The sequence below is a fragment of the Psittacula echo genome (genome assembly GCF_963264785.1).
Source record: "Psittacula echo genome assembly, chromosome: 1".
Lineage (NCBI taxonomy): Eukaryota > Metazoa > Chordata > Aves > Psittaciformes > Psittacidae > Psittacula > Psittacula echo.
In genome coordinates this window covers 57,179,539-57,202,956 of record NC_137735.1, presented here as the reverse complement: position 1 = coordinate 57,202,956, position 23,418 = coordinate 57,179,539, and the positions used below count along the sequence as shown (strand labels likewise).

Below are 23,418 nucleotides of genomic sequence, written 5' to 3'. Positions count from 1 at the left end.
AAGGCAGCTGTGTGGAGTCCCCGAGAAGTTGCAGAGACTGCTGCAGGGGAGGGTGAATTATTTTGAGCCTGATGGGCCCATGGCACTTCAGGCCATCAGGGCAGAGATGCAACATAGAGATGGACTCATGATCGAGGGGTGGACTTTGCAATGGGCCTCTCCTGCTCTGAAAGACTGTTACAAGAGATGGAGCCCACCATCATGGACCGAATGGACTCAGCAGCTTTATAGGGATTGGTCTGTGCACTAAGATAAGAGTGCACTGAGATGAGAGTGAGGGTATATTGAAAATGTGGGATCTGAGCATGACGTGAATGGTATGGAATAAGGGGTGGATACTGTCCTGGTTTAGCAGTAGCAGTCATTTTTTCTACTGGTGCAGTGCTGTGTTTTGACTTTTGGCCTGGGAATAATACTGATAAAGCCGATGTTTTCAGTTGCTGGTCAGAATGTTTACCCTGACCAAGGACTTTGTGAGTCTCATGCTCTGCCAGGGAGGAGGAGAAGCCAGGAGGAAGCAGGGACGAAACACCTGACCCAAACTAGCCAAAGAGGTATTCCATACCATAGCACGTCATGCCCAGGAGGTAGAACTGGGAGTTCCCCGGAAGGGCTGGATCATGGCAGGGTGGGGGTGAGGTACCGGTTGGTGAGCAGTTGTATTCTCTTCCTTGTTATTTCCTTTATCATTATTACTATTAGTGGTAGCAGTAGTGATTTGTGTTATACCTTAGTTATTAAACTGTTCTTATCTCAACCTGTGGGAGTTGCATTCTTTTGATTCTCCTCCCCGTCCCTCCAGGAGCGGAGGGAAGAAAAGTGGGGGGGGGGGGAGTGGACTTCGTGGTTCTGATTTACAGCCTGGGCTTAAACCACGACAGAAGAAAAAGGGACAGTTTATGTATGTATATGCAGTTCTGGTTATTTTATAAGTGATGATAATGAGATCCTTTGAGCTCCCTCAGTAGTATCTGATACCAGTGAAATTATGTTATGTTAAGTGTCTTTAGTCAGATGGCATTTAGCATGCACAGAAGTGGCACAAATAATCTGACTTAGTGAGGTCAGATTTCTTTGCTGTGGATCAGACTGGCCAATTTTGGCATTTCCTCAGCCAGGTTGCATAATAACCTCTGACATCTATCCAAGACCTGCAATGCAATGATGTTTCATGGTGAGCCAAAAAGATGATGTACTGTGTGTGAAACAATGAATGTTATTTATCCAGCTGAGGCTCGAAATGAGGTAGATAATTTTATGAGGTAGGAAATTTAGGCAGGCTGTCCCAGGCAGACCAAGGTACAAAGCAGAAGACTAACATGCCAGGTGGGATGATTATGCAGAGTCAGAGGAAAGGAGTCCAAATGTTATGTGAGCTGAAAAAGCTGAGAAAAGAGGGAAGAGGAAAAATGCTGATCAAGTAGGATGGAATAGATCCATGCAGTGTTTCCAAGAACATGCTCAGCTTTGGAGATAGAAATCTTCCCATTTTTCCCTAGTTGGGATGGATTTGATGGTAGTGCTGTGAAAAAGGACCATAGATGTGTCTATTGAATCTCACGGTGCCCAGGTGACCATTCCAGCCAGAGGAGGCTAACAGAGTGGCACAGTGAATCAGTCAGCATTAAGTGGAGTCACTGTGCTGCTTCTGGCATGTGTATTTCACTGGAAGAGGTGTTAGGCTCAGCAGCTGCCACTCTGCTCTGCTATCTACCTGCATTGCTGGCCTGCACTGTCACTTGGTGCTCTGGTGGCTGCGAAGCATAGAGATGTCAGTTTGCTGGAGAAGCATCCTCTTCCTGTGAGGAGCAAATGGTTGACTCTGTTTGGTGCAGCACTGCAAGTCCTTTCTGAGTTAGTTTGATAGGGAGAAGTGTGATTGCGAATAAATGATACATCTGGTTTGAAGTCTGATTTGAAGGTGGAAAGGAGAGAGTTGAAGTCATTGATAAATTGGGTAATGGACTTGAAATGCAACCAGCAGCAATTATTTTGCCAGTGTTATAGTCAAACCAGAAAGGATTGTTTGGGTGGCTTGGTTGGTTTGGTTCTGCTGACTTCTAGATATTTTAATCACATGATTTCTGCAAGGTTGGCTGTTTTATGCCTGATGATACTGAAGTAATTCTATCAACTTTCGCAAAGTTGCTCAGGATTTACTTTAAATATGTAATTGGGTCAATTCATTTTTCCAACTTGACAGGCAAAATTTTATGTTGCTGTAAACTACACGTGAAATGGATGTCCTTCGAAATGACCAGAAAAACCTTGTTTTCATGTACACAAGGAATATTCATTACCTTTAACAGTAGCTATGTGTACGTAGCAAGCAACATGTGAGTTGAAGTCCTGGGAATCAGTAAAACAGGGAAAGGGATTCTGAACTTTTCTAGTATCCTTAGGATGGTGAGCCGGTTTGCTGTAGCAGCTCTTGCAGGGCCAGTTGAGTACCTGTTGAAGTTTGGTGGTACCTGAGATGGGTAAAATAATTTTCCTTTTACTTGGTAATACCACTGTACTTTACAAAATTGGGTGAAACTTGACTTTCTAGATCAGCTGATGACGAAATGGCAAAGCATTTTGACATGCTTGGCAGCTGATGGAGGGACTCTAGGTCTCATCCACCAAATATTGATGTTGGTTGGGGTTTTTTTGTTCAGTTTTGGGTTTTTTTTTCCCCCCCTCCTCTTTATTCTGCTGTTTTGAAAAGTAGAATTTGTTGCAGGTGGTGCTAGTGTAACAATGTACTAGTACCACCCTTAGCTCTAAAGATTAGCGTGTGGATTTATTTGAAAGATCTGACTGTTAAGGCGAAACTTTTTCTCCTAGTTTGGGCCATATAATTATGGCGTCTATCTCCTTAACAACATAGGATTAGTGTTTAGAATATGCTTCATGTAGGCAAACCGCACATTGTCTGACCCTCTGTTTTCAAAGTTCTTAACTGTTGTGAAGCAATGTAATAGTCATAATCACTGATTCATACTAACTAAAAACCTGAGCCAAGTTTTTCCAGTGCTTCATAAATGTGCATTTATACAATGTAAATTATTTCTTCTCTAGCTAAATATATGTCTTAGAAAAGGAAAACACTATTCTTGTTTTAGGGTTGGGGTAAAAGGATATTGGGTCAATCCTTTTTCTCTTTGAGCAAGAACAACCTGTTCATGCTTTTGAACTGTTCTTCTTTAGAAAGTAGATGGAGAAATGAACTGAAGAAATCTGTTCTTTTTGTCTAATGTGTGAACAATATACACCATCTTTACACTTCTGTGTGTTTAATTAATTATGTCACAGTTTAACTCATGATTCAAGCCTAAGCACTGGAACAAATGCAATAATTAATTTTAAAAGACTATATTCTCCTTCAGTTGTATCTGATTTAAAAAAAAGTGTAGATCAAAATTAAGATCTATGGTGGTTTTAACTATCAGATTAAGATAGATTCTCTAGTCTGTTAAATGCACAGATGGGTCTTTCTGTAGTGTGAAGATGGTGTGTTGCCTCCCACACCTTAAGGTGTGTGGCTGATTTATGTGATCTTTTTTGATATGTGGCAAAACATACAGTTTAGTACATACAATAGTAATTGTCTTTCATCTAGTAAAAACTGTCTCAAATATAGCAGTATAAATATAGAAGATCTCCTGTAGACCTCTGGCAGTGCTATGCACATAGAGAACAAATTATTAAATTATTAACAAGAAATAAGGCACACGGAGGCAACCTTCCCAGGATCACAGCAATTTTCTGACCGTAGTCTATCTGTACTAATTATTGCTAATTTGGATCACTGTAATCTAGGATTGCAAAGGTTAGAATACCCATTACTAAAATATTTTTTAAATATTGTTTATATTTTTGAAATATTGTTAATATTTTTGAAAATGTTTTGGAAAAGCTGTTAATATTTAAATTCTTGTCCTAAATGGTCTTTACAATGGTACTACATCAGTAGTTATTTTGACAGCTACTTCTGAAGATTGAGAGGAATTTGGGGGTTTAATTGGAGGAATTTGAGGGATGGGGAGGAGTTACTTTTTTCTTTCATTGCTTATATTTCAGTTAAAGTATCAAGTGTCAAAGTCTAAAGCTGTTATCTGGCTGAAGTTTGTTGTGCGTAGGATGTGAGATATTTTTCTGTTTGTGCTCTTTTTTTGTGTGCTTGACAATTTCTTGGCAGGCAGGGGCAGAGCAGTTGATGTTATCTACCTGGACTTGTGCAAAGTGTTCGACGCTGTCCCACATGACATCCTTGTCTCTAAATTGGAGAGACATCAATTTGATAGATGGACCACTTGGTAGGTGTCCTTGGTTCAGTAGCAGCAGTCATTTTTCTCCTTCTTAGTAACTGGTGCAGTGCTGTGTTTTTGACTTTCAGCCTGGGAACAGCGCTGATAACACCGATGTTTTTAGTTGCTGCTCAGTAATGTTTACTCTGACCAAGGACTTTGTGAGTCTCATGTTCTGCCAGGGAGGAGGGGAAGCCGGGAGAAGCAGAGACAGGACACCTGACCCAAACTAGCCAAAGAGGTGTTCCATACCACAGCACGTCATGGCCAGTATATAAACTGGAGGCAGTTACCTGGAAGGACTAGACTACTGCTCGGGTCAGGCTGGGTGTCTATCAGTGGGTGGTGAGCAGTTGTATTCTCTTCCCTTGTTATTTCCCTTATCATTATTATTATTGGTGGTAGCAGCAGTGGTTTGTGTTATACCTTAGTTACTGGACTGCTCTTATCTCAACCCATGGGAGTTACATTCTTTTGATTCTCCTCCCCATCCCTCCAGGAGCAGAGAGAGGAAAGGAGGCGGGGGAGTAAGCGAACAGCTGTGTGGTTCGGGCTTGCCGGCTCGGCTTAAACCACAACAGCAGATAAAGAAGTGGCTGGATAACTGCACACAAAGAGTTGTGGTCAATGGCTCAATGTCCGGCTGAAGACCGGTAACGAGTGGTGTCCCTCAGAGATCGGTGTTGGGACCGATCTTGTTCAACATCTTTGTCGGTGACATGGACAGTGGGATTGAGCGCGCCCTCAGCAAGTTTGCCGATGACACCAAGCTGTGTGGTTCGGTTGATACGCCGGAAGGAAGGGATGCCATCCAGAGGGACCTCGACACGCTTGTGAGGTGGGCTGATGCCAACCTTATGAAGTTTAACCATGCCAAGTGCAAGGTCCTACACCTGGGTAGGAGCAATCCGAGGCACAGCTACAGGTTGGGCAGAGAAGAGATTCAGAGCAGCCCTGTGGAGAAGGACTTGGGGGGTGTTGGTCGATGAGAAAATGAACATGAGCCACCTTCAGTGTGCGCTCGCAGCCCAGAAAGCCAACGGTATCCTGGGCTGCATCAAAAGGAGCATGACCAGCAGGTCGAAGGAGGTGATCCTGCCCCTCTACTCTGCTCTCGTGAGACCTCACTTGGAGTATTGTGTGCAGTTCTGGTGTCCTCAACATCAAAAGGACATGGAACTGTTGGAACAAGTCCAGAGGAGGGCCACGAGGATGATCAGGGGACTGGAGCACCTCCCGTATGAAGAGAGGCTGAGAAAGTTGGGGCTGTTCAGCCTGGAGAAGAGAAGGCTGCATGGAGACCTCATAGCAGCCTTCCAGTATCTGAAGGGGGCTTATAAGGATGCTGGGGATGGACTCTTCATCAGGGACTGTAGTGACAGGACAAGGGGTAACGGGTTCAAACTTAAACAGGGAAAGTTTAGATTGGATATAAGGAAGAAATTCTTTACTGAGAGGGTGGTGAGGCACTGGAATGGGTTGCCCAAGGAAGTTGTGAATGCTTCCTCCCTGGAGGTGCTCAAGGCCAGGTTGGACATAGCCTTGGGTGGCATGGTTTAGTGTGGGGTGTCCCTGCCCATGGCAGGGGGGTTGGAACTAGATGATCTCAAGGTCCTTTCCAACCCTAACTATTCTATGATTCTATGATTCTTAGTTTTTTGGAAATATAGCACACATAGCCGGTTTCTTTAATTTTCAAAATTCCCTGCATAGATATGCGATAGCAGTGCCATTATTTTTTTTTTTTTTTACATACAGATGAGAAAAAAATCTTTTTTAAACTTTCTGTTCATAAAACTAGATTAAGAAATGTTTTTGGAAGCATAAAATTATTTCAAATATTTTGAAGCTAAACTAAGTTAAAAATGAAAACCAGCTGATCTGGCATTTTACTCTTACTCCCTACCTGTAGGCAAATGTAGTGAGCTTAGGAACACAATATACTGTCAAACTACTATAAAATAGCTTTTGCGTATTGCTCAGTATCATTAATCCTTATTAACCCAGCTCATTCCAGAGTTTCAAACTTTTGTTTTAATTTGTAAGTTTTCTATATTTTACGTATTTTAATATAAAAAAATGTTCAAAGCAAATTACTTTTAAAATATTCTGGATTAAATTAAATTCAGCATGGATGTTTCTGATACTATTCTAGAGAGTTTTTTATCCCAGGCAAGTTGTGTACCTTGTGCAAGTTGTAAAAATCTTTGGATTTGCAAGCTGTCGTTGTCCTTAGTATAACTTTATTCACTGCTCCTTCTGCTGCAGTGAATCTCAACCAAATCCTCCAATTAGTGCAAAGTTATAAAAGCATAGACAGATGGAAAATTAATATTTATAGCAAAATGCCCAGAGTTTTGATAACTGGAAACTCTTAGAGCAACAGATGATGTTAGCAGTTAAGATTTAGAGAAAGCAGCCTTTTCAGGAAAACATGAAAGCTCTTGTACTTTCTGAAGTAATAAGTCATCTAGTGATGACCTTAAATGTCAGCATTAGTGTTTCTGTGAACTGGAACCATCTGTGGTTAACTGTCTAAAATGAATTGGTTTATATTGGTAAATAAATAAATAAATAAACAAATAATTGTTTCCCTAAGTGGTCTCCAAAACCCAGTAGAAGTTTACGGGATTCACCTCTTATGCCGCAGTTTCTACAAGGTTTACAAACGCCACCATCTTGACAGATAGTTGAGTATTGCATATCTGCACATCCATTTTTGTGATCAGCCCAAACTGCTGCACAGTTGTGTTGTGAGCTTGGGAGGAATAGCCCAAGAAATATCCACTGAGGAGTGCTGCAGGGGTAGTGCATGCATAGGGACTCACACTTTTCAGTGTTAGTTAGGTGGAAAAAAAAGTGTGAATAGAAACTTGTTCCATGTTGTAACATGCCATTACCTGTGTAAGAAGTTTCCATAGATATCTCTTGAAGAGGCTGAGGTGTTTCAGGAGAGTTTCAAGATTCTCCACATTGAGTGATGCTTTCACTATATTTCAGCATATAACAACAAAATATATTTGTTAAGTATGCTGTTGGTTATGAATATCCTATACCATTCATACTTTCTGTGGTATTGTTATCTTAACCTTGCATTGCATTATGCCACTATGGTAATTTTTAAAGCAGAATCAGAAAGAAGGATTTCAGTGAGATGTATAATGTTCTCTCTACCTTCAAGGCAAGAGCTGCTCCTCTTTTTCTTTTTCTTTTTTTTTTTTTTCTTTCATGATTTAACATATATATTGAAATAGTATCACTAATGTGATACTATGTTGCTTTTCAGCATCTTAGTCTTTTAAGCCAGATTGTTGCAAATATATATATAATGGAAAGTAAGATTTGTCATTTGCATTTAAAAGCTATGAGATGATACTTCAGATGATTTGTAAAGTCTTGTAGTTGCTGAAAGTAGCAGGCAGTTGCTTAACTATTTGCACAAAACCACCTGTGCACTTAGTATCTATTACAAACGGTGAGATACAGCCACAGCAGAGGTACTTGTTCTCCTGCATGCGTTGCTGCTTTTGGAAATTCCACCCATGCACTTGCCTCTCAGAAGCTTTGAGTCCCACCTGTGGTTCTCTTTTCAGAGCAGCAGCATTTCAGTACTCTGTCACCACCACAGCTGCTGTCTCTCCTAAGCTGTACAAGAAGTGCAAGTGTACTTTCCTTGCTTATTCAGGAACAATATGCCAAGGTCACCAAGAAGAGAGGAAGAATGTTGTACTGATGTCTTCAGTTTAGAAAGGATTTTTAAGGTTGGAGTGCAGAAATGAGGGACAAAAATATTTTCTTTTTCTTTTGAGGTGGCAGCAGACAGTGACTACAGTATGTAAATATTTGTGAAGAAAGGACCATGAGGAGTAAAGTATTCCTTAGCAGAAAGCATACAGGGACTAAGCCATTGGTTTATGGCTAACAGATAAAAACTAGAAGCAAAGCCACCTTAGTGTCTAACAACACATAAAATCTTGTCAGTGTTTGGGGGATGGTGAATCATGTGATGGTTTCCTCATCTCTTGCATGTTTTCAGATAGAGGCTGCAAGCATTTTCCAGAGGATTTGCTGTTATAAATAAAGGCTGATCTTTGGGCTTAATACAGGAACAACTGAATGAAATTTAATGCCCCGTGTTAAGTTTGGTTTAGGAAGATTGAAGGAGTGGTGCAGCAATTCTGAGGAACACAAAGACTTTTTTTGAGAAAATAAAAGGAACAATTTCTTCTCTAGAGTTTGTGGTAGAATGCACAAGGATTGATGGGTTTCAGTGCAGCAAGTTAGACATAAAGAAACATGTTCCACTTGTCAGAACAGTGAAATACGGGGGGAAAAAATGCCTGTGGAAGTTGAAATAATAATTTAGATGTGGTTAACTTTTTCCTTGAGAAAAAGAGATGAACTGAATGACCTCTAAAGTTTCTCCCAGCCTTTTCTCTGAGAGCCTGTAGTGGGTAATGTAGCTGTCAATTTTATCTTCAACTTCCTAAATCTTATTCTGGTTATCTTTTACCCCTGCTCAGCCAAAGTCTTGGGATTTCATGTAATGTTTCTGTTTAATGGCCTTACATCTGAACATGAATGATATTCCACACATAATTTCAAGGAAAAAAGTAACAACCCACCATCTTCTTTTTAGGTCCTCCAGGGAAAAGAGGTAAGCGGGGCAGAAGAGGAGAGACTGGTAAGTTTTCAGTTTCATAAGATCCATTGTTTTTTTGGCGCCTGTGTTTTTGTGAGGATACATAGCCAGCATGCCTTCATTTTTAGTTTTATTACTTGAGTGCTCCAAAAGAGAGTTCTAAAATTTCTCTGAAAAAGATTTGTGACCCTTGGCATATACCTGATGGCTTTCCAGATAGTTTTCTAGTCTTGGGCATCACTAATTTGTAGGCAGACTTCAAAATGCTTGACATGGTATCATTTGTAACATATTCTACTCATCAAAACATTTTGGAGTCTTCGCACACTTGTGCAAGCTAGAGTAACTCCATGTAATTCAGTAGTTGGAGTGCTACATCAGTGTTACATCAAGCCCCCTTGGTCCGAAGTGAACAATTGCATAAGGAAATAAAGAGCAAAATGAATTTTTTTTATGTTAAGAGTATCAGTACTGAGGGAAAAAACATGATAAATAGACTACTCTGTATGAGAGAAATTGTTTTTACTAGAAAATGAGCGCCAAGTAAGTTCTTACAGAAAAAAGAAAAACATTTGTTGGTTCATTACCCTGTACCAGGGGGGTTGCAGTTGAGAGGATCCTGCTGGTGGTGTGGAGCTTGAAATTTCATGTAAGACAATGTTGTGAGATGCTGAGCACCTCTTCCTGCTGGCATTCACAAGAATTGGAATTGTTGATTACCTTGCAAGATTGAGTTCTTCACAGAGGTGAATTTTCTGGAGGCAATGCAGGAGAAAATGAGCATTTCTGTCCTCCTTGGCTGTCTCATCTAATCTGCCCGTTAGGAAAATCTTCCAATCAACTTGATCTCTGTAAATCTCCTGTAGCTTTTCTTATCTCTGTAAATGATCATTTATCTGACTTTTAAATTTTTTTTCCGCATTTTCGCGCATCACAAAACTGAAACCAAGCCCTGCCAAAGGTTAATACAAATCACCTTGGTGTTTCCATTCAATGTTGGCTTAGTATTTGCTTCAAAGAAAAATTCTGTGGTACAGAGCGAAACTCTGTGTTTGAAGATTGTCTTACAAATGATCCTGACAATTTGCAGGATGTTTTTTTATTCATTTTACATTTCAAATAAACACATATTAAACTATTAATAAAGGAAATTGATCTCATTTAAAAACAGACCTGCACCTTAAAATGCTGTTTAAGAATGTTTACCAACATAAAGAAATTACCTTAGTTACTGGACAATAAAATTGCATTGTTAAAACCAAAAGGCTGTCAATATTAAAAGCAATCTCAAAGTACAGCTGCTGTTGTTTTATACTCCTTTTGCACTTCACTTTATTCAGAAATTAGAGAGAGGCATAAAAGCTTAATGAAATGCCATTGATTTGGGAGCTGCAGCTGCTCAACTTAATAAGACTGAAATAGTAGATTTGATTTGTGGCCCTTTGATAATGTTTCCAAGAACAGCTATACAGGTCTTTGAATCTAAATAATTGAAAAAATGTGCAAATATCACTTCACAAAGTGTGACATTTTAATGGGAAGCATTTTATATGTGTTCCTTGAGAAAGGAAGGTGATGAAAAGAAAGTTCAGCCCTGCCGGGTCGCCACTGAAACCTCTTCTCATAGGCAAAGTTGGAATGCTGGAAGGTCCTGGTACCTATATGTCTTGATGAGATGCTCAGGTTAAATGCCAAGGGTACTTTGTGCAATTTTGCAGCCAAACTGTGATCAAATGCCAACTAGTGTGGCTAACTGAAACTGATGATGTGGTTGCATATGCTTGATGCGGAGACTGACAAAATGAATTGTAGTCCATGTCTGGTATTCTTGGACTGGCATGAAATTGCATGGAAACGGATGGAGAAGCAACTTGCATAAGATTGCATGACTGTAATTGAAGAATTGGTAAGGTAAGAGCATGCATTTTAGGCCTTAGTCATATTTACAAGTTACAAAGCACAACCAAAGCTAAAAAGTACTTGAATGGCAAAATGTGTACAGTGTATTAGCAGTGCTGCTCACTTACAATCCTGAGGCCTTGTGCTTGGCTTCATACATATGTCTTTCTTTAATAAATTCATAAGCTTACGTATTCTTTTTTTCTCTTTTTTTACCCTCTTTCCCTCTACCCCATCCCACAGGACCTCCTGTAAGTACAGTGATACATTGTTGGTTCTTCCAGAATCAGGGAGAAATCTGTTAGATCCTGTTAAGTTATCACCGTGATAAAATGATCATGTATCATCAAGAGGGAATTTTGATATTTATACTTACACAGTGTAAATACTCACTAATTATCTTGGAGCTGAATAATTTAATCAGAAAGTTCCTTAAGAAAAAATTCTCTAAAATAATAAAGCTTTATAGTCACCACTCCTGATAACAGTTTGGATCACAATTCCACGTAAGTATGTTATGCTCATTTTGCTTATGCCTTGATAACAGATACTTTAATACAGTATAAAATGTAAGAGTATAGTATCTTAAGTCCAGACTTAGTCACTCTGCCTTTTTCTGGGTAGTAACTCGCGCTGCAGTCATCACAAAATCTTGGGGTACCCGCTCCTTGTTCTGTGGAGGTATACGAGCTATCCAACTTATTGCAGAGTAATCACTGCTGAAGCCAGTACGTGCTAGTGTAAAATGAATATTAAACAATATTGTTCAGTTTAGTAAATTAATTGAATCTTGTGCTAATCATATTTGTAAGAAAACAGTTTCTCTCTTCTGGGGTTTTCTGATGGTTTTGTTTTGCGGCTAGGTTATTGATTTGGTTGGGTTTTGTTTACTTTGTTGTACATTCCTGGAGTAGGTCAGAAGTCAGACTTGAAGAACAGGACTAAACACTCATCTCTTAAACATTTCTATTTGTCATGTCATCCATGTGCACCATATGGTGTAAACGTGTGACCAGTAAAACAGTGTTTCTTTTACAATGTTTGCAGGCTTCTATTATTTTTTTTTCTTTGATTGATATAGCATTTCCACAATATTTTCAGGACCAGATTATCTGTCTATTCTATGCTACATGCATGCTTGAGAAAGGTGAATTAATATGTTGAATTCCTGCTATGACCTAATAATTTTACTGTAAATGATATATACTGAGCAGTGATATTACTTATCTCTGCCTGACAGATTTTGACCACGTGCTTTGTAGCTCATAGTGTCAAATTCATTTAATAAGCCATCAATGAAAAGCCATACTTAATGCATAAAGGTGCTGTTTATTTGAAAGAAACACCATCTTCCCCCATTTCTTTTGCAATCTTCCCATGAAACACAAAGAACAACCGTAAATCATGATACAAACAATTTTCCTGTAGTAAGGCAATGTGGCAAGAGTTCACTGTGTGTCTCATTATGAATGCCTTTGACTTTAGCTCCCTGCTGTTTTAGTACAGGTCCATTTAAAAAAAAAGAAAAAAAAAAAGGTCTCAATTGTGGCTCCCAAAATAGAATAATTTTAGGAAGAATCTGAATTAAGTTCTAGTTTCATATTCAAAACCTACAGGACTTCATCTCGCTGAGAGGCAGTAAGGGTTTAAGTTGCTACAAGGCAAAATGTAATTTCTGTTCCCAGTTAACTTTTTTATTTTCATAGACACAGTCTGCCTAGGGGCAACTGGTGTGAACTTAGTTATTGTTTTCATCTGGGAGACTGTGGTAATAATTTTCATTTAAAATAGCAAATATTTGTTTATCCCACATAGCACTGCATGGGATTAGGTGTGTGTTGTATTTTCAATGGCTACTGTAGTGCTCTGCTTATTTTCCTGGTACATGACTACTGAGTGTCACATGTAATAGCATTCAAAGGCTACAGCTTTCATTTATTTTATTTTTTTTCATGATCTGTTATAGCATTCTCAAATTTCTTCTTTGGCACCTGTGTGCTAGTGGCAGCCTATGTATGTAATACTTTACTGCCTAAGCACTAAACCTGTTTTCCTTTTAACCACATACTGCCCTTCAGTCTACATGGATAATTCTCTTAATAACAAAAGGAATTTCAGTAAACATCAGAAGAGCCATTAGCCTTTTAATTTGAGGGTTTATTTTAGTCAAAACATATAATTTTTGTTGCCAAAGCCTCATTTCTTCACTGTGTAGTACATATTTCATATGTATTGGTTTGTAATCTCATCACATATCAAAAATTAATTGATATGCAAATTATAATCTGCCAGTAATGTACTCTGCATGTTTGTTACGTCATATGTCATGACTGTGTTGTTAATATGTGTCATACCATTTCATCTCATTCAACCAGGGTCTACCAGGGCGAAATGGCTATCCGGTAACTCATCAAATATTTATGACAGTATATATTACTCTGAAATCATGATGTTGTGTTTTGGTTTTCCTTTATTACTGTCAAAAAGACCTGCTTTCTATTTCTCATATGCCTATAAAATGTAGGACTTTCCTCTAGAAACAAAACAAAAAAACATTGAGAAGATTTTTAAAAGAATATGAGTGTTTGCAGTGCCTAAATGCAATGCACTGATTGTTTGATGTACATATTTTGTGTTGAGTTTCTGCATTCTTGCATACAAAGCTAAGTTTTACTCTAATTAAAAAAAAAAAAAAAATCTTTAGCAAGATGCTGCATCTCATTTTACCATGTTAGAAAGCTGTACAGTTGCTTTATAGAACCTCTAAGTCCTTTCTTTGAATTCTGTCCTTTTTCTCTTGACTGCTTCAAGCAATGAGTTTTGAGAAAAGTAAAATGCTATGGCAGAGGTCCTAGCAGTTGGCTGCATTGTCTGTTACAGAGTAATTTTCTAATAAGGAATGCAATTAAGTTTTCTGTCAGTTTCACCCATATCTCTAGGATTTATTGCCTTAAAAATATATGAAATAATGCATCTTTCTAAAATCTACTAATAATATATTTCTTCTATGTAGTCAGGCTAGCTGACTGCAGTGTCCCACTCAAGGAAAGAAGTGTATGCCTACTGTTGCACGCGTATTAGAAACCAAGTGACAAAATGTGTTAGTGTGATACATTTCAGAGACCATATGTGCGCGCAACACAGTGACTGTTAAAGTATGATAATGATATTATTCAAAGCCCATGATATTATATCTTGGAAGGCCCTCCTGTACTGATTTGCCTGTGTATCTCAGGCAAAATATACCTCAATTTTCAGTGAGTTTTAAAAATGTTTCTGTTGGTAAATGTAAATCCCATGCCTTGAACACCTGTAGGTAAAGGGCAATTTCATAGTATCATTGAATCTCAGAAAGGTTTGAGTTGGAATGGAACTTTATAGATCATCTAGTCTAATACATGCCATGGGCTGGGACTTATTTCACTAAACCAGGTTGCTTAAAGCCCCATTCAACCTGACCGTGAATGTCTCCAGGTGTGAGGCATACACAGCATTGGGAAACCTGTTCCAGTGTCTCCCTGCCCACATCTTCTTTATTTTTGACCTAAACCTATCCTCTTTTAAAATCATTGCCCCTTGTCCTGTCACTACAGGCCTTGGTAAAAACAAAACAAAACAAATCCAAACCTAACCAACTAAACAACAACAGCAAAAACTACAAACACAAACAAAAAACCCAAACCAAAAGACAAAAACCAGAGCAAAACAAAATAACCAAAACAAAATAACCAAACCCTAAACCCCTCTATGTTTCTTATAAGCCTCCACTAGATATATTGAAAGTCCTCAGGAAGGTCTCCCCAGAGTCATCCTTTCTCCATTTGGAAGCCCAACTCTCTCAGCCTGTCTTTGTAGGAGAGCTGCTCCAGCCCTCTGATCATCTTTGTGGCCCTCCTCTCAGCTTGCTCTAACAGGTCTATGTCCTCATTATATTGGGGGCCCCAGAGCTGAACGCAGAACTGCAGGCAGAGTCTCACCTGAGCAGAGTAGAGGAGGAAAATCACTTCACTCAACCTGCTGGTCACAATTCTTTTTATGCAGCCTATTACAATGCTTTTCTCCAGGCATCTTCTGTAGTTGCAGAATTTTCTGAGAAATACTACCAATGAAGCATCATCCAGTGTCTATCTTTATTAGCAGAAGTCGTTGAAAGTCAGCTGGGGAGGAACTGATCATCATTATTAAGAAACCTGTTGGATATACTGAAACCATTATCAGGTTTCCAATTTCACTTAGAGTGCTTAATCTGTGTAGGCGAATGCACAAGTGTGCGGAGGAGGAGATACGGTGAAAAACATGCTAAAACCCCTTTTTTGCTCATCATCCAGCTATTAGCTCTGTATACAAAGACTGGAATTTAAAAGAAAAAAGACCCATAGTGACAGTAAACCAGCCATTTGGCTTCTGTGAAAATTAAATCTTTGGTGTTCCTCATTTCAGTTAATGAGCTTAACACACAAGGTGAAGTTTATATTGTGCACAGCACAAAAACCTCATAGATTTAATTTTTGGCCTAAAGTGTAAGTTGAGAAAATGAGTGAATGTATTAGTGATGGATTCATGCATATTTTGAAAGCTTCATGGGGACAGTTTGAAAATATAATTTTCTGTAGAGCCTGAAGGCCAGTCCTTTCTACTGGTCCAGCTGCCTTCTTGAGAAGATTTGCTGTGGAATTTGAAGACAATAAAGTTCTTGGAAGCCACACTGTTGAAATTGCTGGGTCTAACAGTGGCATTGTTATAGGCAAACTTTAGCCTGAAAGCATTTCTGTTCATGAGTGCAGCCATCCGTGTGTGCACTCATTTGCCTTCAGTAGTGCTTAGCATGGGTTGAAAATTACTTCTTCCTGCTTGAAAGTGACTGGGAATAGAATTTGGCTATGGTTCCTGAAAACTGTCACGTGGCTAGCTGTTTCCATCTTTTCAGTTACAGCCATGTCCTCCTGCTTTGAATGGGAAATATGTAACAGCAAGTGCAGTGCACTTTAAAAGTACTTATATAGCCCTATAGAGCTCTATGAAAAGGCTATTAGTGTTTAAAGTTATTTCTCTAGAGTCCTATTTAACTCCTGTAGAAATATTATTGCTTTAATCTTTATTGGATTTTATAGGATATTCCGTGAGGATAGTGAGGTATATCTGTGAAATATAACTTAAAAAAAGCTCTCTGTTCAATAGCCCAAAACATAAGGTTGCAGTCTCACAAAACCTACTGGTTGTTTTCTCCAGGACTTAAGTTTTCATTGTGCATGTTCATTCTAATTTTAAAGGTAACTTTAGAAATAATAATTATAACAGTAAAAGGAATTAAAGTGAGAAATATAAGTTTCTGGGAAGATATGGTATTGAAAGTCAAGAAAATAAGTTGGACTTACTGCTAATGAATACCACAGTTATTAAGGGGTTTATAAGACCATAATTAAGCGGTTATTATGTAAGGCACCATGAACGCTATAAAAAGTTTACACTATACAGCTTCTTTCTTTCCTCATTAAAACCTTTATGTAACAGACAAAGGACCAAATTCGGAGTTGTAACTCTTTCAACTTGAGTTTAAAATTGAAATAGGCTATCACATCTCCTTAAATGAAAGAGAACAAAAGAGTGTACAAACATTAGACAATGTGAACACAGGCATTTGTTGCAGGAGTTTTGCATGACAATGTCACTTAAGAAATAATGTTAGAACTTGGAAAAAATAAAACCCAACAACAAAAAACCCAACCACTAAAAATACCCCTTTTCTCAAGTTGAGGTACAAACCAAGATAAATGTCCAAGTACATCATCATGGAAGTTGTTGCATATATGATGTTAAAGCTGCACTATCTCCAGGATAAAGGGTCAGAATATGAAGATGTCCACATAGCATTGCTTCATAAAAGAGGGGATCAGGGAAATTTCTCCTACATTTTACCATTATGTCAGTCTGCAGAACATCTGACACATTTACAAGACTTTTAGGAATTGTGGAGGGTTATGGTTGGCCCAGGTGATCTTGTATTAAATCATAGAGTCATGGAATAGTTAGGGTTGGAAAAGACCTTAAGATCATCTAGTTCCAACCCTCCTGCCATGGGCAAGGATGCCTCTCCCAACATCCTTGTCTCACCTTCAAGAAATGGAAGCAGATTCTTCTCTTGCAGAAAAGGATATTTCTGAAAGTGGAGGTTGTTCTCCTGTAACTGCAAAATATCATCGCTTGTTCAAACACGAAATGTGCATCTTTGAAATTTCATCTGTCGTTTCATTTAAAATTTTCCTAGCTCTTAAAAGACTTTCTTACCTCTGAATGGTGAGGATAACAAACTGGCCAAGCTTAGGACTGCAGGTAGAAAATTTCAATTATTCTTCAGCCTGTTATAATTCCTTCTAGCTTAGAAAATGTCTTGATCATCACACTTCTGATTTTTGCACGTGTAAAAAAGTGTCCCAATACCCTAAGACAAACTGTTACCCTGATATGTAAAGAATTTCAGGTTGCTATGAGAAGGCTCTGATTCCCCTTCACCTCCCTTTCTATATTACTGAAGGTGAAGAGCATTCTAGGTAGGACAGGAAAGGGCTGTGAGGGTTTTGAATTTGAAGAAATAATTCTGGTGTGGAAGAGCATGAAAACTCCTGTTGTGAGAAACTGGAAAAAGGCATTTTATTGTCCTGCTGTGTTGCTCTATCTTTGAAGGCGTTTCATGTTTCATTTTCTGCTGGGTCTCCAGTTAAAGATTGGGGCTGTGTAGGCAAATGTGTACTAAGTAGCAGTGTCCGTATATGTAGGTATGTATGCAAAATTAATCCTATTCAAATACAAGTTTTTCGACCACATACTATGGCAGCTGATTTGCTGTAAAACAAACATAACTGGAATAATCAAAAGAGAAGAAATAAGCAAAGACTGAAAGTTTTTTATCTGTGATTAAGTATAGCTTATGGCAGTATTAAGCACTTCTGCAACAGCTGTGGCATTTCCAGCAGCAGGTCAGGTCTCCTCTTTTTCACAGTTGTAGTAAAATATAAATGTCTAAGTTCAAGGGGTGGCTGTGTCAGGTCTTAATCTTACATGGAGAGTTTGGCTTGCTGATCCTGTAGAAGTTTCCCAATCTGCAGCATTTCTTTTTCTCAACAGGTGCCTTCGCAGACCATTTTCTATTTCATTTGACCAAAATAACATCTTAAACATATACCAGCAAGACTTTTGCAATAAATTTCAGGTTTGGTAGTGAAACATTGATAACTATTAGGATTTTGTTTGGTTGGTTGGCTTTTTGTGTTTGTTTGTTTGCTTGTTTTAAATGCACAGAAAATTCAAAACATCTGGAATCTCGAAAGTGTCTTTATACTGTGACTTTAGTATACCTTTTCTCAGTTTGGTATACTTTGTCCTTATTTTTAGTCCCGGCAGATGTGATTAGCTTGGAAGACATGAGGTTTTCAGTTGATCCATCTGCCTCAAACTACTTGCTTGTTCTCACGGAGTGGAAGGAATCCTCTGCTTACTTTAAAGAGATACAGTTGATCAGCTGTTGATTTCATAAGGTTACTGAGTTTACAGATTTCCTGATTTGTAACCATGTACTCATTGTCCATTGTTCCAAAAAGTTGTCAACTGATGCCAATGCTTCAGATTCAGCAGAAAATGAGTGTCTGCTTGGGATGAGTATAAATTAAGCCTTTAGACTCTTTATTTCTATTTCAAATAACTAATTTCCAGTAACACATTCACTGCAAAAAATCGGGACTTCAAAATAGTCTTGCCATGATTCACCGAATTCACTGCTTACAAGACATCTATTTGTTAGTGAGTCTTCTAAGAATATACTTCAGCTCGCATGGAGTGTAATACTGTCACAGCCGACCCCTAGACTTTTGTGTTCTGTATGCAAGTGCTACAGCGCTGTCACAGAAACTTATAAAGAGAGCTGGACTTCTCTGTTACAGTCAGGTCAACAAGTAGGGAGATATGGCATTCAGTTCCACTGTCACACGTGGAGTTAAGTCAGTTTCTACAGCTGCAGGCAAAGGATACTTTTAGTGTCTTCCATGAATATATCTGCCAAGTCCGGCACTCATGGTAGCTCTAGCTACTGGAATGGATTGTTCTAAGTGATGGATACCAGTATGACCTCTTTCAAGCCATAAATATGTTATATGATGTATGCTTTGAACAGTGGTCAGCCAGAGGAGGGTCACTTGCTTAAGTATGAATTTTGCCTTGATATCAAACCATAGATATGGCCCTAATGGCAGTTTTATCTGCGGTATGAAAAATTGCATTCTGTCAGTTAATATTCTGATAGGTAAGAGGTAAACTCCACTCTGTAGAAAAGACAGTTATACCTTACTTGCTTGCAGTTGTTGCCATCCTGTAGTATTTGTTAATAGGCCTATAGTGGCAGGTTGTGTTGAATTGTTTATTCCTAGAAAACTTCGGTGGTACCTCAGAAATCTTCCTAACAGTCAGGACACAGTGCATCAGAATTTCTCAATAATGCAATACCAGAATCTCAACAGTTGCACTGTTCCCAAATACATGCTGCAATTTAAACAGGTGCAATACACACTTGCTGCTAAGCAGGTTAACTATGTAGTATTTCTGTGCCATGAGGAACAGGGGAAGGCTGTAAGAATGGGGTAATTTTTTAGAAAAATACTGTATCTGAGGACATATCAGTAATACTCAGCAAATAAACTTTCAGTTTTTCTTGCAAATTCTGAGAGATTCTAAATTTGCACGGTTGTCTGAGTAATAACTGTGGCCTTTGCAAGCTGTCAGTCACATTAATATGATAGGTTTTTTATGACCTTCATATCTATAAAGAATATATAATACAATTAGTTTTAACTTCTTTGTATGCCAGTTTTTTTAAAGTGAGTGAAGATAGTCGTAAAATTGACATGAAAGGAAAAGTTTGAGATTTCTTAAGTTTACAGTTACTATACATTTTGCATTACAGTTGACTGTTGAAGCTACACATCAGAACATATTAATTAACTTCTTAGAAGTCAGTTGCCATTTTGAATGAAATATGTACTGAAACCTTTCATCAGTTATGCACCCAGCATTACATGAGTGTAAATAAGGGAAGGCAGTGTTTACTTCTGCAACTCCCTGGAGGATGCTGAGAGTGCTCTAAGCTATTCCATATCTGTGACTGTGATAGTGAAGTCACAAGTGCCTCATCTGCAACAACCAGTGATATAAAACTGTATTTCTACCCTTTTCCTCACTTGCAATTGTAAAAGAAATTGACATATATAAACTCGAGTACAAACTTTACATGGTGACTTAAGAAAATTACTTATGCTGCAATAAGTGCCTACATAATATGCTTACATAGTATGTTCTGGTTTAAACTCACTAAACTTTCTAAATTATTTAGTCTCTTTTATACATAGTATTGCAAACAAGGATGTAGAAAATAGTAGAATAATAAGCCAACATTATAACAGATAACCTCAATGTATCACTAGTACTACAGACAATTGTTGCCATATGCTGGATCCACCAAGACCATCTTTAAAGCAATTTCCATCTTGGATGCATGGACAGAGAACTTCTCTACTGCAAAATCCACATCTCTTCACAGCACTTCCTAGATGTCAGTGTGTGATGAAAACTGAGCACATAACACTAGGACACAGTGGGCTAGTGGATCAGTGTAGGTTAGATTCACAGTTGATGTCAGTTCAAAATAATACAACCTCATATATCTATCAGATAAATATAGAATGATAGCTGATAGCAGATAGATAGGATAGATGTAATTTAATAATGAAATGTCTTTTATCAGTGTTTTTCTCTTTAAAAATTGCCCTCCTCCATAATAAAGCGTGTTTAGGCAGAGAAAGGAATTAAGCTAGTTAGTCATTTACTTGACAATATATATAAATTTCTGGTCTCTCTGGGCTGCTCCATGGAGTTCAGGTTGGCAGGTGGCATGCAGAAGGATCTAGTTATGATTTTCATATTTATGCTTTGGCAGGTGTAATTAATGCTTGAACCATACTTAAGATGATTCATACTTGCCTTTCATTAGGCACCCCACTTGAAATTTCCCAGTCATTTCCTCAGAAGGCAAGATGTAACTCTCTGGTGTAACACGAATAGCTTTATTTATGAAACAAACTACCTTGGAGTAAAGTCTTGTGTTCCAAAGGAATTGTAATTCTAGGCCTTGTTTTTCAATTTGTGTTTGCCAGTTACACATGAATGCAGAGTGAGTAACCAGTGATAGTTAAAAATGACTCAATAATTTGCCAGAGCTGTCACTTTCTCACAAGAAGTTTTGGGATTCAAAGAAAATGTTAAATCACTTGCAGTAGAAATCCTATATTTAATTACTATTTGTATCTGTTGCAAATAGGAAGGGAAGGCCCAAACCATCCTATAAAAATTCTGAAGTCATCAATTTCTTCACCTTGAAGGAGGGTTGCAAACATGATGTGTCATTTCCACACTGGATTTTTCATTTGAACTTATGATATAGCTGAAAGATATGCAAGAATTTACTACCCATACCGCTCCAAGATGAATATTCCTATGTAGGAGTTTAAGTGTGTTGTTAAACCTAGCTAGGGTCAAGGGGTATAAAATTTCATTGAAGAAACTTGTTCCTAAATCACTAGACTAGGTGGCTGGATTTTGTGATTTCCAGAGAGTGCAGGGTGGAAGTGTTTTCTCCAAGGCTGTTTGCACGCCTCCTTCCCCCTGCACTCAGCCCTCAGTTTCCATTTATGAGAGAGGCAATATGAGGAGGGGAACATCTGGAGCAGATGGGCACCTGAACTGATTCTTCTTATAAAGCTGAATAACAAACTTTTTCCCTACTGGGAATCAAAAAGTTCTTTCATCCACCTGTAGTGGGCCCTACACTGCTTAGCATCATCCCGTGATTACACCAGAAATGATCTGGCTAGTGTTTGTCAAGCTAATAAGGTTGTCAGCTCTACGGTTTTTGAGTTTCTTTTTCAATGCCAGAACTTAGCTGGTGCAACAAAGACTTAAAGTACTTTTTCTCCATTCCTGGGGATCTTTGGGATAGGCACATTGAGTGTGCATCTTGCCTTTTACATCACAAGGAAAATACTAGGGTGGTGTTTGGACTGCCCTTGTTTTTGTTTCCTCAGCTATATGTATGCATATTGAAATCAAGGTTAGTTAAAGCAGTTTCTAAAAGCAAGCATATTTGTCTGGTAGGAAAGATTTATACAAGTATTGTGGAATGTCAATTGGAAGTTTTTTTGTGACTGTGTAGAATACAGATCATAAATCACTCTCACAAAACTTTTTTTTTCCCTCTTTGGCTTACGGTAAAGCAATTAACTGTTTTTCTTTTAATATTGAGGTCTGCACAGAACTGATAATCTAACAGAGGACCATTGAGTTAAGAATTCTTTTTAGATTATTTTGTGCATGTTCATGATAGCTATTTCCAGTATGAGAGGGATTTAACCCTTTGTTGCTTTTCCTCACAAAAGGAGCATGATTCAAACCAGTCATGCACATGAGCACTCATCAGTTGAAAAGAATATTACCTTTTTAATGTAGAAATTGGTTTCATGCTGCCACATGATATTCTTATGAAAATAAACTGTTGTTAGCTCCTGCTTGGAAAGCTGGGAATCTTAGCAAGTGAAGTAAAATAAGTTGAAAATTGGAAATTGTTAATAGTCCCACTGTTCTTTCTGTAACAGTTCTTCATTTTACCGGATCAATTGCAACTAAGATAAGCAACAATAAGGGTAGATTCTTCTACTTTCATTCATGATGAACAGCACTTACTTAGAGAAGCCATCCCCAGAATAATAATTACTTACGATAAGAAGGCAAAGAGGAACTGGGATGCATGCAGAGAAAAAAATAGGAGACAAATTGTGAGTGCTAAGGAAGTTCTTTGTTTCCCAGTACACGGATTTTTGTGAAACAGAAGTTGTGTCGCCGTACTGAAGTTTTGGGCTTACATTGACATCCGTATTTTAGTTCAGTAATATTAGACATGTATATTAGACATGCTGGAGGTTTTGGCCTCCAGCAGTTGGAATGGTCTTAGTTTGCAATTTGCGTTTAGTTTCAGAGGGTGATGTAAACAGTGGCACAGTTTTCCATAGGTGAGAGTGAAGGTTGAAAGAAAGTGCTCCAAAAGCACCAAGAGAAACATACAGCAGTTGAGCAATTTTTGTCATATACATAATGCAGTATTTGTATTTCTAGTCATCGCAAAAGTGCAAAAAGGGCAAGTGTAGGTTCCTTTTTTTTTAATAAGAATACTGTAGAGTGAAGCCTGTGGTTTTTGTTCATGTAGTCTGACTGATTGGCCAGTCTCTGAAGAGAAAATGACCTCAACATTTCCATTTCCAGCTATGTGGATCAATTGTCGTGATTTTTTTTCTTTTAATCCACTCTGCTTATGATAGGAGACCTCTCATTTAAGGTCTCTGCCTTTCGGCTATGTAAATTGTAGTCTGGTATTGCCATCACATACAAATTGTTTCTCCCTAGATGGGAATGCAAAGAAACACATTTTTGCTGTCACCAGCTTCTGCAGAAACCCTTTTATAATCTTGAAAGCCAGTTATGTCAGAAGAAAGA

At 38.3% G+C, this 23,418-nt stretch overlaps 1 protein-coding gene across 1 annotated transcript in view; it reads left to right on the top strand.

Annotated features, from left to right (window-relative positions):
* The window catches only part of COL25A1 (collagen type XXV alpha 1 chain), a gene marked incomplete at both ends in the record, with an annotated part of 314,576 nt that overhangs the window by 159,691 nt on the left and 131,467 nt on the right, over positions 1–23,418 (top strand). Inside the window, 3 exons of the mRNA XM_080623175.1 lie at positions 8,932–8,976; positions 11,077–11,084; positions 13,209–13,235. Of these exons, the coding sequence (XP_080479301.1) occupies positions 8,932–8,976; positions 11,077–11,084; positions 13,209–13,235 (80 nt within the window). The remainder of the gene's footprint in view (positions 1–8,931; positions 8,977–11,076; positions 11,085–13,208; positions 13,236–23,418) is intronic.